We start from the raw sequence: 15,530 nt of genomic DNA on the forward strand, positions 1-15,530 counted from the left end.
GTAGGCAGGAAATAGGTATTCAGATTAATAATGGAGCTTCATTATACTCCCTCCATTCCTAAATATAGGGTGCGTAGTTTTTGACACGGAAATTAAAGAATGCACATAAAGGGAAAATTTCATAAGTTTTGGGCAAGACTACAACTGACTAATTGACATGAGAAAATAGAGGAGTTTGCCCTATGTAAGGAAATGTAATCAAATCCCTTAAAAAGTTATCCAAATGAGTGGTGCAAGGCAATACACCTTATATTTTGAACTTTTTCTCAAAAATCTATACACCTTATATCAAGGAACGGAGGGAGTATTTTTTAGTTTTTTTGGAATTTATTAGAAAATAAAAGGAATTGCATTGTCGTAATTATGTTTTTAAGCCTAACAATGTTTTTTATGTTGTGAGCCAAACCACTTGTACAATTTCATGGTTTCAATTGGAAAGTTGCAAAAAGGCAGTACAACTAGGAACAGACATAAAAAAAAGATCTCGTCCTAATTATATATAAATTTTTTTGATGAAAAGGGTTTCCCTGCCCCATTTTTATTAATACAAGCCAACCAGACCACGCCTAAACTGTTTCCAGCGCTCCGGAACAAGCCAAAGTTGCTGAACCAGATACTACAGGTTTAAAGCATAGGAATAATCTACTACAGTAGCAGCCATGGGGTTAAGAACAAGTCAACCAAGCTACTTCCTCTGTCTCATAATATAAGAGCGTTTTTATACTATATTAGTATTAAAAACGTTCTTATATTATGGGACGGAGGGAGTATTTTATTACAAGATCATCGATCTCGTCCTAATCAAGATGGCACGGGAGTTACAAACATCGACACAGTCATCACTCACTGAAGAAAGGAATATGTCGATGTTTAGTCCTGCTTAGACCAATGGAGTGTGTGGTATCTACGTCAAAAGGTGTTGCTCGTGCAAAACCGTTGCGTGTGGCACTTGGCACCACGCAGCAAAAAGGCTGAATTTATTTCCTCATACCTTCTAATCCAATTCTGCTCAACGGCCGATGCCGTGTGACCTCTATTTGTTCTAATACTAGCTGATGAACCATCCTTGTTCTTAGAGGATTGATGGGGAATGACGAGTCTCAGTGAGTGCTCGACGATATTTATTTTTTGTGGCAACCTATACATGTTTATGCGTAAGTGGACATGCACATGCTTCATCAGTCCTCTCTTAACTATTCCAAATGCATTTGGCAGATGATTGATCAGTCATCATTATGTGTGGACAGTTATGTTTCGTAAGCATGCATCCAGCTCACATGAATAATGAATTCTCTCCATTCCATGTCTCTTTTTATCTCTTCTCGGTCTATCACTCTATCTTATCTCGTTCTCCCCCAGACCTTTCCTCCTATCCCTCTACGGCTGCTCATCTGGCCGGGGACGTATGGGGGTGAGGCTTTGCACTCTACTTCACTTCGTAATCCGTTTGTTTGTGCTTCCTTTCATGGTTGCTGTTTGAAATTTGGAACCAAATCATATGTGTCACCGCTGTTTGGAAGTTGATTTTGATTATGAAGTTGAGACTAGACGGAGTTGATTCTGGACCCCGCTTGCTTAGGACGCCCCGCCGGCAGAACGATCCCATTACGGATATTCTGGAGGGGGGCACACTTAACAAAGCACAAATATGGGAACTCTCCCTGCGATCACCATCGTTTTTTTTTTGGACAAGGAGGATATACCCCCGGCCTCTGCATCTGGGCGATGCATGCAGCCATTTTATTAATTATTAATATAAAGCAGGCTCGACAAAGAAGATAACAATCATTCGAGCACAAGGGGTCATCGATCAACCTAGTTCATCCTCCTGACAAGTTGATTGATGTAGTTCTCATGGTTATCGGTGTCACCACCCTCAACGTAGTGGTTCCTTTTCTTCTTGAGGCCTCCCACCGGCGCCTTCAGTTTGAATGGCAAGTTGTTGGTCTCCTTGATGTGTGGATCGGCAGTAAAGATCTCGAGGACAAAGTCCTCAATGCGAATGATGTTGTGCTTTCCAAGACCCTGGTAAGGCAAGAAAAAATGGTCGTAATCATCCCAGAGTTGCGTCTTTAGCTGAAATAAGGTAAGAGCCATATGTGGGCAACAATCAACTTCTAATAACCTCCTCACTGACTTTGTTGTTGATCAGAGGAATCATTTGCGTGTTGAGCTTTCCATAACCTCTCATGTGTACATAACATCCTTGATGCTCTTCGGGTTTGGATACCTACAAACAAAATTATTTTATCCAATTAAGTACAGATGGAGCGTGACACAGACTCGTGCAATATCCAATATCTTTGACTAGTTGCACTTAGGATGTATAAATCCTCGAATATAATTTGCTTCAAATCTACTCAGCTACATATCGAAAATTGAAGGAATTGCGTAGCAACCATTCATTAACAAAATTTATATTCTAAGCCCAATGTGATTTACTTGACAACCAAGTCTTTGTACAGTTTCACGGTTGCAGGCGGACATTTGCAAAAGTTAGTACTGCTGGGAGTAGATCTAGGAATCCACACCAAGAATGATATCGTCCTAATTGAGATGGTGCAAGGGTTACAGACAAAACAATCATCACTTGCTGAAGAGATCCTGATCCGGCCACCTTCGGTCAGGGTAAGCAAGTTGATTCCACCCCGTCATGCTGCGATATGATTGTCAGAAATGTTTGGACTGGCAATATGTGTAGTAGCATCTCCGCCGATCGAAGACACTGATCCTGCAAACTCGTTGTGTGTATGAGCAGGTGGCCTCGTTGGCATCACGCAACACAAAGATTGAATGTATTTCCTCACACCTCCTAGTCCAATTTTTCTCATCGGCAGGTTGTTTCGTGACCTCTAGTTGTTCTAATACTAGCTGGCGAACCATCCTCATCCTTAGAAGATTTGAGTGGGCATGAGGATTCCAAATGTTGATGTATATGTAAACATTTATAGGTCACATGAATGCGGGGGCTCTCATTTTCCCTTGTTTCTTTCTATGTCCTCCCCCGGCATGTCCTCTCCCATCACTCTACGTTGGCTCATCCGACTTGGATGGGAGGAGGAAATTTTCACTCTCCTTTGTTTTTTTTAGGGAATGGCCATCATGACTTACTTTATTGATTGAGCAATATCTTTTCGTCATTCACTAGGGTGCTTACAAGAAAATCAGGGGGGTCATCGACCTAATTACAGGATACATCATTCCATAACCTCTCTTCTAGATAACCTCAGTGATACTCTTCAGGTTTCATTACCTACAAAGATAATTGTTTTACCCAGTTAACTACAGATGGTGCATCAAATAGACTCTTGAAACATTTGGTCGTTAGTTTGTTTTCCTTGCAAACAACATGGATATAAATCTCTACAAAGTTAGATCATTCAAGACTTTTATGCGCAAGAGCTAATTTTTAAAAATTCTAGAGGGAATAAATATTCAGATTAGTACGTAGGAAAATATTATTCAGATTAGTAATCAGGCTTCATTAGATGTTTAAGTTAGTTAGAACATTTTTAAAATAAAATAAATCACATAACAATAATTCATTGCCGAAATTCAGTTTTTTAGCGCAGTGATGTTTGGTTGACAACCTTTGTGCATTTTCAAAGGTGCGGGTGGACAGCTGCAAAAGCCAGTACAAACTGGAGTTTTAGGACCACGCGTCAACAATGACCTCGTGATCTAGGAACATAGATCACCCGCTGGAGAAAGCGATCTTGATGGATTGCTGAAAACTGTTTGGACTGACAGTATGTGTAGCCGCATCTCCGTCGAAGACATTGATAGTGCAAGCTTGTTGTGAGTAGGAGAAACTGCTCTTGTTGGCATCACACGGCACGAATGTATTTTCCCATACCTCCTAATCCGATTATGCTCATCGGCCGGTTGTTGTGTGACCTCTGGTTGTTCTAATACTAGCCAACAAATCATCCTCGTTTTTGGAGGATTTAAGTGGGGATGAGGAGTCCAAGTGCTCGACGGTGCATCATATATAGTCTCAGTACTCTATACATGTACTGTTGCCAGTGAACGTCCACGTGCTTCATCAATCTCCCCTTAGGTACACTTATGTTTGGTGGAAGCATGAATCATTTTCCTCTTACCACTCCGATCGTATGGAAACAGAGGTACGGATATATAGACATATTTTAGAGTGTAGATTCACTCATTTTGCTCCGTATGTAGTCTATATCATAATCTCTAAAAAAAACTTATATTTAGGAATGGAGGGAGTACTTCGTAAATCAGTTTGTTTGTGTGTCAAGGCCTGTGATGGGGATTGAGCTGAATCAGCCGAAATACACTATGTTCACCGTGAATAACAAAAACCGAGACCTTGCAAAGCCTGCATACTAGGCTGACAACAACGAGAAACGTATTCTCAGCACGTAGCAGAAGATTAAATACGTCTCATAACATCCACATACAGAGTCAGATTATAGGTTTAACCGAGAAGCGAGGAGGGATCCATGTATGCACCAAATCGTGAATTATTTACGACTGACCAATATGCCAACTCGACCCTTACTTAGGCTATGTTCGGTTAAACTCCTCTTGGAGAGGAATGGAGAGGTTTGGAGGGGATTGAGGTGGATTTTGACTTATAGGGGATTTAATCCTCCCCAATCCACTCCAATCCTCTTCAAAACTCTTGCAACCGAACAAAGCCTTAAGGAGATCGAATCCTTGCTAAATAAACCTTGTGTGTGCCTCTTCAAAAAGGGTGTGACCGTATAGCGTATTACTCATATAAAAAAATTAATGTCTTAAGTAATGTATCGATGGTTGGGCAATGCACCACAGTGTGCGTAGAAAACAAAACACAATTGAACAAATCTTAAGTACCTCACCTCCTATGAGGCTATGACTTACTCCAGCCTAGGCTGCGTTCAACAGTGACATAGTTCTGATGAGTCCTAGTGTCACAAGAACCGGAAGTTCTTAGTCAGTTCTGTATACTGAATTTTCCTCCACTATGATGCCCCAATTAATTTAGAAGCCTTGAACCTTAAAACACGTGTCACAATTAATTTAGAAGTCTCTGACTAATTATCTTCTTTTTGAGAAAAAAAATATTATTCCCCAATGTAGATTGTCTTTGCATACTCTGTTATCAGTGTATTCTACACCGACCGGAGCACTGACAGTTGCCTATGTAAAATGTATCCATATGGAGTGCATGTCTGAAGAGATATTTACCAAACATGGATTTGTCTTTAGATCGGACTTCCTTCACATTGATTTGGATGCGGTATTTTCCTTCTTGTTGTAGACTACGCCAGTTAAAGAATTCTTTTCTATGTGTGCAGTCGAGCAATATTGAGGCCAATTGTGAACTTATTTCACTTGTATTACCCTGGTGTGTGTTTTGTGTCATAAAAACTACCTTTATGGGAAAAGCGTTGCCATGGATATACATTGCAGTCCTCGAATTGTAGTCGCCTGGGGATAGTGGGATATGCTTCCTCATCAAGCTCATAAACTCCTCGCACTTGTACACTTGAGCTTGGGTCACTGTTGTTTAAGCAAATGAAACGATCTACTTTGTCATTAATGGTGCGTGGTGCTCTCAGCAAACCTATCTCTCGTCATTCTACGGAACTGATGTCCATGGCAGTTTCCAAGCCAGAACATGCTAGAAAATTTCATACTAGGACTTTTTGCCTTCTTTCGATGTGTCGTGCTTGGCTTAAGGTCAAAACTTCAATTTGCTGACTACTACTCCCTCCGTTCAAAAATATTTGTCGGAGAAATAGATGTATCTAGACGCATTTTAGTTTTCGATATCCATTTTTGTGTATTTCTTCAACAAGTATATCGGAACGGAGGGAGTATAATATACTCCCTCTGTACCATAATATTTGTAGTTTTAGCAACTCAAACTGAGCTGCTAAAACTACAAATATTATTGTACAGAGGGAGTAGCTATCAATTGGCTAGTGTTCTACGCAATAATCTCCACTGCAGATAAACAAAATGTATGGTCATTAGTCTGTTGCTCTTGCAAACAACCCGGATATAGATCTCTACGAAATCACAAAACCATAGATCATTGAAGACTTACACGCAAGAGCTATATTTTTTAAAAAAAATGGAGGAAATAAATATATAGATTAGTATGAAGGAAGTTATTATTCATGTTAGTAATTCAGGCTTCATTGTATGTCTAAGTTATTTAGAATATTTTTTACATAAAATAAATTGCATAGTAGCGATTCAGTGCCAAAATTCAGTTTTCTTAGCCCATTGACATTTCATTGACAACCAAACCTCTATACTATTTCAAAGTTGCCACTGGGCAGTTGCAAAAGCCGGTACAACTAGGAGTCAATCTAGGAGCCGACATCAACAATGATCTTGTCATGGCACACGGGTTAGAGACACAACGGCTGAACAAGGCCATATTGATCAGACCACCTTCGGCACGAGCAAGTTGATGCCATCCCTGCATGATGCAGAAGGTGACCTAGTTGGCACCTCGTAAAACCAAGGTTAGATGTGTTTCGTCATACCTCCTAATCCAATTCTGCTCATCGGCTAGTTGCCGTAGTTGTTCTAATACTAGAGGACGAGGACGAACCATCCTAGTCTGAAGGGCCGAGTAACTCCCAAGACTTCCTGGTACAGATGCCAGATGTTTGCAACTCATAAGGTATAGAGTTGGTCCCCTCCCTCCGCGTCGTCTCCCGCGAGGCGGCCCGGAGGCCAACCCCAACCCTCGCCGCCGCTCCCTCCTCCCCACTCCTCCTTCCTCGCCGCCGCCCAGGGGCGCAGCCGCGCGAAGCCCTGCTGTTGCCGGCGGCGGCGGGGCCCCTTTGTCTCCCTACTCGGGCGGTGCTGGCGCGGGCCGGCGTCCCGGGCCGCGTCGTGGAGCTGCAGCTGGGCTCCATGGCGGCGCGGCGGGCTGGGGTGGCGCCCTGCCGTCCCTGCCTCCCCCCACGGCGGGCGGCTAGGCGGATGGCGCATGTGCCCGAGACAGCGGCGACTCCAGCGCGGCCAGATCTGGCTCATGGCGGCACGGGCTGTCGGTGGCCACCTCTGCCGTGACCGCGGCAGGTGATGGTGGCACCGCGGCAGTTGGTGGTGGTGGTGCGGGCCGGAGGTTGGAGACGGCGGCCGCGGCGGCTCTTTCGGATCTGGCCTTTCGGTGACGTGGGCCACGGCGGCTAGGGCTGCGGGTGGCGGCCCTGACCGAGGCCCCCTCGGCTGGTCGGGGTGGCGGCGCAGTGGCGGTGGTTGCGCGGGTGCGTGCCCGGCGGCTGCCGTGGTGGTGGCAGGTTGATTGCGGCGGCGGCCAGATTGTTCTGGCGGCGGCTCGTCTGTAGGCTGCCTGTATCGGCCTTCGACTCCTCTCCTCGGCGTCCGTTCGCTTCTCTCGCCGGTGGGCTGGCCTTCTCCGGGCTGTTGTCCATCGACCGTCTCGCACCCGGTGCCGTAGGACTGAGCTGGTTTCGCGCCCGGCAGCAGGACCGGCCGGTCTCGCGCCCGGCAGCAGGACTGCGCTCGTCTCTCGCCCGGCAACAGGACTGGCCCGTCTCGCGCCTGGCGACAGGACTGCGCTCGTCTCGCGCCCGGTGTCGCAGGACGGCTCGATGGAGGCTTGTCGCCGGCCTATTGGGTCTCGGCGCTGGGACCGGCCAAGGGTGCGAAAGCCGGAGCCTTTTCGCCCGTCTCTGTGGTTGGGGTATCTGTGGGGCTCGGAGGACTTGGTGTCAAGGTCTTGGATTTCGGGGCAGCGGCCCTGGTGGTGGTGGCGCGGTGCTCATGGACAGAGCTCGTGCCTCGGTGTTGCCTGGCTGCCATGGCCGTGTAGGCGCCATGGTAGCCGGGATGTGGCGTTAGGTGGCAGTGTGTGTTGGCCGGGGTGAAAACCTCTCTATCTTCGGACGGACTGGCGACGGCGAAGATCGCTTCCTTCTTGAAGGCATCGTCGCGGCTATCACTGCCCATCGTGTTGCTCCAGGGGAAACTCTGATCCTCGGATCAGGCGATGGCGGCGCTCTGGTGTCGTATCCTTCCTGAAGGCGCCGTCTTGGAGCCCACGGTTCGTCATATGCGGCTTCACTTCTTCGCGGTGTACACGGTTGAAACTCCCGGCGGCTCGTGTAGTGCTAGGGAGTGTGTTGCTGCGCTCAGCGCCTATATATCCTGTCTTGGGTAAATCTGAGAATAGTTATTGTTTAACCGGGGCCAATGGTTTGGTTTTTTGCCCTGGGCTTGATTGGTTCAGGTTGTGATGGGCCCAGACTGTTACAAGTTTGGTTTGGTTTGGGTTTGCATCAAAACCAGTTGGGTATGGCTGGGTGTGGGCCTAAATGGTTTGGTCGCTGACAGCTGCGAATCGTGGTTCAGAACCGGTTCTCGGACTAGAGTTACGCACGCGACGCGCCGCAGCTGGACAAAGACGTACATACGCTATGCGAGGCGACGCGGCTGGGCACACGTCGTACTGAGCTGCTATTGTAGATCAATTACGTTGCTAGCTAGCTTGCTTGCCGGTTAGCTTTGCCGATACAGCTGACTGATTTGGTTTCAACCCAAAACTAAGAACCGGGTTAAGCCCATAGATCAAAGAGTGGTTTGGTTTTGGTTGAGGTGGACAGAGCATAAGGTTTGGTTTGGTTTTGGTTCTGCGCGACGATTTGAGGTGTGGTTTAGTTCTGGTTCACACTCCACATTGATTGGTTATGGTTTAGGTTTAGTTCAGTTATATAACCATTGCCAGGTTTAGTCTTGGGTGTGTGTGCGTTTGTGGTGGGTACGTGCGGTTGTACTCGACACTGTTGGTCTATGCTTTATATATAAAACGGGATGAAAGCCTTTTTCGATAAGAGGATTTGAGTGGATTACAACTAGAGGACGAACCATACTCGCTCTTAAGAGGATTTGAGTGGGGATGAGGAGTCCGCTCGACGGTGCATAATATATGTTCTCCATAACCTTTACATGTACTGTTGCCAGGGCAGAACATGCTTCATCAATTTCTCCTTGGCTATTCCAAATGCATTCAGCGTATGGTTGGTCAGTCATCGTTAATGTGTGGGAATGTGCTGCTCTCTCATTTTCCTTTCTGAAGTCCGGCTGCAATGTTTGTTTAGTCGGAATTTCCAGCCGAATGCAAGCCGAACCCGAAATATATGTTAGCATAAGAGCAACTCTAATAAGGTGATCCAAACAGACACCGATTTTGTCCATTTTTTATTCGTATGGGTCGCCTGTCCGCGCGTCCATGTTCGCTTTTTTATTTGGGTCTGCGTGTGCGTCCAACGGCAGGGCAGGGGAGCTCGCAGCGCGGGGGAGGGGGAGGTGCTGATGGGGGAGCTCGAACCCCACGGCGGGGGTGGCACGACGAGCGCCACGAGCATGGCGCGGCGAGCGCGAGGGCACGGCGGGGCGAGGCCAGGCGCTGTCAGGCGTGGCGAGACGCGCGACCAGGAGAGGCAGGGTGGTGCGGGGACGGTGGAGATGGGGGCGACCAGCAGCGGTGCAGGGGACGAGGTCGGACCGGGCACGCGTGGGAGACAAGGCCGGCGTCCACTCTGTGCAGTCGCGGAGCCGCCTCGCTCGCTTCTTCAGCACCGGACCCTCGCGCCAGATCGGGGAGCGGCGAGCAGTGGAGGAGGGACGTGACGCTCACCTCCGCCCAGATTCAGCCCGCGGCCGAGCGCACGACCAGCAGCGTCGGCAGGGCGCCCGACCAGTGGCGAGCGCCGGGAGAGCGGCACGACACGGCTCGACGCAGCAAGGGTGAGCGGCGAGACAAGGAGCAGAGGCGCATCGAGCGGTGGGGTGGGCCAGCTAATAAAAGTAGAGGGGATGGGTGGATGACAAGCAGGCCAGGCCAGGACGCACACAGACAAGAGAGCCAGAGAAAGCATCCGTTTTGTGTCCGCCCACGACCTAAATGTGGCTCAAATTTGGATACTAAATAGAAATGGGTCGCTGTGTCACCCCTTTGGAGTTGCTCTAAACAACAGAAAAATTTACGCAGAACCAGCAAGTTCGAAGTAAAAATTACAAAGCCCCACATACTAGGTAGACAGCAACGAGAAACGTATTCGAGGCACATAGCAGGAGGCATTAAACACGGTCTCAAAACCTCCACATACAGAGTCAGATTCTTCCAAACATGCATATCATGGTTCCGAAATATCAAAACTGCATCCACCATCCACTTCCTAATGTAAAGCAGGCTTAACAAACAAAACATCTTCCGAATACAAGAGATCATCGATGATCAACCTAGTTCATCCTCCTGACGAGCTGGTTGATGTAGTTCTCGCGGTTGCCGGCATCGCCACCCTCAACGTAGTGGTTCCTCTTCTTCTTGAGGCCTCCCAGCGGCGCCTTCAGCTTGAAGGGCCACAGGAAGTTGTTGGCCTCCTTGAAGTGAGGACCGACGGTCAAGATCTCATGCACAAGGTCCTCAATGCAGATGATGTTGTGCTTTCCAAGACCCTGATAGTAGACAACAAAATGGTCAGAATCAACCCAGAGGAAAATGGTCAAAATGCATTTGGAAATAAATTAAGGGCCATATGTTGAGGAATCTGACTGCTCACCTCCTCGATGACCTTGTTGTTGGTCAAAGGAATCCTTTGCTTGTTGAGCTTGCCATAACCTCTTTTGTAGATCAACTCCCTCACGCTCTTCAGGTTCGGGTACCTACAAGTATAATGATTCGATCCATTTAGATACAAACCGAACATCAAAGACTCTTGTGTCTTTGACTAGTTGACATCAGGTTGTAGAATTAAATGCAGGGGTTGATTCAGAAAGAGTATTTAGTGTGAGACTACTCTGCTAACTGTGTGAAACTTCCAGGCTCGCAATAGGAAAAAACAAATCTAGCAAGGTTCTAACAAACAGCAATTCAGTCATTCAATGTTGAAGGCATGTATCATGTACCAACAGATAAAAAATGCACACTTGTAACATACCCATATGCAACATATGGCTCGACCCTGCGGAGCATGTTGATGGTGGCCTTGTTAACCTTCAGGAACACTCCATTGAATATCTGCACAATCAAAGAATTGGCACAACAAACACAAGTAAAAAATCATTTCAAACAAGGTATGGACGCATGAATCAAGTTCAAACTTGACACAACCAACAAATTGTCCAACCCACCTGTCTCAAACGCAACAGCTGCAAGATCTTCTTGGTCTTTGGGTGCATGGCATTGATACTGCAGCCAGACATTTGACAAAATTAGCATTAACTTAAGCCAGAAATGAACACAACATACACATCAAGACAAACAGTGGCAAGGTGGTGTGAGTTACCCTCTGATTCTGACAACAAACAGCAGCTTAGCCTCAGGACTGACATAGAACCCACCCTTCATCCGGGCCTCACGCTTAAGCTGAACCAACTCCTTGTCCTGCAAACAAAACCAGCATTAAGTATATTTCCCAAAGTTAAGCTATTAGAAGCAGAGCTAATGGTTCCTTCAAGAAGAAGGAAACATTTCAAAGATACCAGATGGGCGTCAAATCAAGCAGAAGGAAACATTTCAATGACACTAAGCTGGGCGTCAAATTTGAACAAAGATTGCAGCAATTTACACCGAACAGTTATAGTCGACACACTAAAATACAGCACCTAAATCACCTTAAATGGTTCAGGTTTGATTTCATTTTGCTGCAACACCATGCAAATCTGGCCTAGGTCATTATATATACACACACACACAATGGCATGGGACATGGACATACAACAACATGCAAAGAATTAATACAGCTAAGAACCGAAGGGCATCTCTAGGTCACTGCGGCATCACCGTGAACGAGTATTTACATCTATGCATGTGTATGCCTACCTATTATTAGCAGAAATCGCATCGAGTACGAACAGGAGTCACCGCATACAAATGACCCAGTCACAGATCCAACGTAACGCATCCTCGAACGCTTAAATCTAACCACGAACGCACGAGCAAGCGACCGCTAAGGGGCGAGGGATCGGGCGGGAGCAGCGATCTGACCTGGGCATCGTACTCCTCGGCGTACTGCTTGGCGCGGGCGTAGATGACCTTGACGTTCTCGCTGGATTTCTTCTTCTCCTCGACGGCCTTGGTCTTCTTCTCGGCGGCCCAGAGCTCCTCCCGCTTCCTCTTGAGGAGCACCGACTCCGGCACCACCACCTTCGCCGCCTCGGACGACATCTGCGGCCGCAAAACCAAACCCCAGGGTCAGATCCGGCAGAGGAGCGGGAGCAAATGCCCTGGCGCTATGGGAGGGCGTGCGCTTACCTCGACGAGCTTCCTGCAGGGGGAGGGAGGAGGCGAGAGAGAGGGAGAGAGAGCTGGAGGCTAGAGGAGGCGGCGGCGGGCGGAGGGAGTGGCTTATGTAGTTGGGGTTTGGGGGCTAGGGTTTCGGAAGGGGGTCGTCTGGATGGGCTAACCCGGCCAGCAAAATGGCCCATAAGGCCCATATTCTGTTGGGCCGTCCGGCTCGCTATTGGCCCACACCATGCGTACCGTGTAGGCCCATGTAACCTCTCACGGAGGCATTCGCAACTGCTTCGCCGTCGCCGGAGGGAGCCCGCGCGGATGCCATCGCCGCCGCATCCGCTCTCCTCGCCATGCCGCCGCCGCGTGTCCTCCTGATCGTCCTCCTCCTGCTCTCCTCCGCGCGCAGGTGCGCCCCTCTCTCTCTGTCTCCGTCCGCGCCTCTTTCTGGTACTGTTCGCCAACAGCTCCGCCGTGCGTTGCCCCCGCAGCAGCCTGGAGGCGAAGGAGTCGGCGAGGGCCCTCAGCGTCGGCGATGAGCTGGTGGGCGAGACGATGCCGCTCCGCCACGGCCGGAGGGTCTACAGGCTCGCCGGGCTGCTGCCGCCCGCGTGGTACGAAGTCAAGATCTCCTACCCGGCCTCCGTACGATCTCATTCTCACCCTGGCTGTCAAAAGACAAAGACCATTTGTTTCGCCAGTAAACCCATTGCATCTTCTTGTGCTTGAAGGCGCTGCTTGTGGTTTGCAGATACCGTCCAGCTTTTCGATTCGGCTCGTGAGCGATCCTGATGCTGTGGAGGACCAGGGGAGTAAGAACAGGAGGCTGCTCAACACGGAGAAGATCATTTTCCAGGCTGAGAGCACCAAGCCGGTTGGTGTTCAGTGAATTATTAGCTAGAATTGTTGCTTGGCTGCAGAATCAGAGTGGCGTGCCCTTTGATGAGATGATTTATAATGGCTGTTTGTGATTGAAATATAGGTTTATGTTCTTGTCACGGTGGAGCCTGAGGGTGTGGTTGCGAAGCCAAATGTATCGGAGAGAGAGCTTGCCCTGTTCAACATTGGTATGCTAGCTCGTAATTGCTGTCTCTTTACATTTCAATTTTCCTTGATTAGCCAATAGCCGATAGACTGCTTCTAGTGTCTGTTTGTAGTTTGTTCATTTTGTGCCATGCCATAAAATCAATCATTGCTTTGAGCATCATCATGTAGTATTTGAAACCTTGGTTGCTCACTGATCAGTGCTTGATATCATTTCCCCGTTTATCTAACAGGTAAAGGTCTTGAAATTTGTAGAACATTCTTCCATACAACGAAATATAAGTCACTAATATGTACAAGTAAGCCTAAAATGCTGATTTGTGTGATAAATTGTATTAAAATGGAGATGATCTGCGGCCAGAACTTTTAGACGATATCAACATAAGCCACCTACCTAAAGTAAACATTTCAAGGAAAACTAGAACGTTATTTACTAACCTAACAGGCTAAACATACTAGCAGATCCTCAATTTTGTTTTCACTATTCACTCTCTCTTTGTATGCAATATATATGTCATTATGCACATTGCATGACAACGAACTGCATGCTGTTCTAGTAAGTTCAGTTTAGTATGAATGTCTGTTGTTCCCATTTAAGAGCGAAGAATTCTGTTGTGAACTGTGCGCTGTTCTGGTAAGTTCAGTTTAGTATGAATGTCTGTTGTTCCCATTTAAGAGCGAAGAATTCTGTTGTGAACTGTGCGCTGTTCTAGTAAGTTCAGTTTAGTATGAATGTCTGCTGTTCCCATTTATAGCAAAGCATTCTGTTGTGAACTGTGCGCGGTTCTAGTAAGTTCAGTTTAGTATGAATGTCTGCTGTTCCTATTTAAGAGCAAAGCATTCTGTTGTGAACTGTGCGCTGTTCTAGTAAGTTCAGTTTAGTATGAATGTCTGCTGTTCCCATTTAAGAGCAAAGCATTCTGTTGTGTCCTCCTGTCATAAATATAAGAAATTTTGTTCCCATTGGCACTACCTGACTAGATGAATATTATTACATCTGAATTGCATTAGTACAATTGTACAAAAATCTGCTTCATTTAGGCAATAGCTAATGTTGTCCCTTTTTGCTGTAAGAAAGATGACAGCTCAATTGGAGAATGATATTCATTGGCTGTAGATCGTAATTCAAAAGTTGGGGTGAAAAAGATGGCCTGTTAGAGATCCTTGGTTTTCTGAGTTATGATATTTTTGTAGTTACTTGTCTGTTTAGTACTTGGAATCTGAAGCTGTTTACACGTTGGTTCCATTTTGCTTCTGTGGCTGTATTTCTAAAGAAGTCATACTCATCTAAAATATCTGAAGCATGTTAATTAGTTGTTGGTTCCTAGTGAACCTTTTCATACAAGCTTGTTTTTTCCAAGGCCATGTGAATTAGCATAAACGAGTAGGCACAGCAGTACTGTACAGTGTACACACAGGCATCAATAACTATAGGTAGTGAGCTTTCATATCCACAAAGCAGGAAAGTGAAGCTTGGTTATTCCAAGACCATGTAATTGGCAACAATTAGTAGGCACAACCCTGTCTGGTGCACCAATGGTTGATATAGGCACCTAGTCGTTAATTTTTGTTACACTTTAATAGGTTTCCAGCGCCATATGAAGTAATTTACAGAAATAGATAGCGCACAGAGCTTGCTTTGAAATAGTTTGATTCACGATTTTGATTATGTGGAATTAGTTGCATCTAGTTTTCCCTTTCACTGGCTCTGGTTGTCATTGCCTGGTCCTTTGATGTACTGCTTTGAGTCACCTAAATAGCGTTTCTCATCCAAATTGCTCTTTTTAATTTCCGTTGTTCTGCAGTGTGTGATGAACTTTTGCTGGGGATCCCTTGCTTTGCCTGGTGGGTTGGAATTGCAGCAGTGATTTGCCTTGTGTTGGCATCACTAGCACCGTATTTCCTCCCGATCCACAAGCTACTTAACTACGAAACTGCAAAGTCGACCGACGCCGATGCAGCCAAGCTATCGTGATCGCCCGGAACACGCTGTATGAATCTTCAGCTTTGTCTGTCATACTAGAAAGTTCGGCTCAGTTTAGTTTTGCATAGTAGGTAGCAGGCTAGTGCACATGTATTGTCTTCTTTCTTCTTCCCTTCCTTTTTGCCCTGCACCAGACGCAGTTGTACAAGCATCTGATGGTTGTTGCCCTAGTGTTTAATGCTAGATACGTCGTTCAGTCCTGTACGGTTGCCTCATGAATTAATTGAAATACTATGGTTTTATTGAATGAATGTTTTGCTGGTTGCA

The 15,530-nt window shown here is 46.8% G+C and overlaps 1 protein-coding gene and 1 pseudogene across 1 annotated transcript; one reads left to right on the forward strand and one right to left on the reverse strand.

Annotated features, from left to right (window-relative positions):
- Positions 1 to 10,055: 10,055 nt before the first annotated feature.
- On the reverse strand, positions 10,056 to 12,415 carry LOC125511025 (60S ribosomal protein L7-2-like). Its single transcript, XM_048676308.1, has 7 exons — positions 12,257 to 12,415; positions 11,990 to 12,169; positions 11,289 to 11,386; positions 11,134 to 11,191; positions 10,941 to 11,020; positions 10,563 to 10,665; positions 10,056 to 10,458 (listed from the first exon to the last, which is right to left on the reverse strand). Exons 2-7 carry the CDS (start codon positions 12,167 to 12,169, stop codon positions 10,243 to 10,245), a joined length of 735 nt encoding a protein of 244 aa, XP_048532265.1. The 5' UTR covers positions 12,257 to 12,415; the 3' UTR covers positions 10,056 to 10,242.
- Positions 12,416 to 12,541: 126 nt separating this feature from the next.
- On the forward strand, positions 12,542 to 15,530 carry LOC125511026 (annotated as a pseudogene).

This window comes from Triticum urartu, chromosome 5, assembly GCF_003073215.2.
Source record: "Triticum urartu cultivar G1812 chromosome 5, Tu2.1, whole genome shotgun sequence".
NCBI lineage: Eukaryota > Viridiplantae > Streptophyta > Magnoliopsida > Poales > Poaceae > Triticum > Triticum urartu.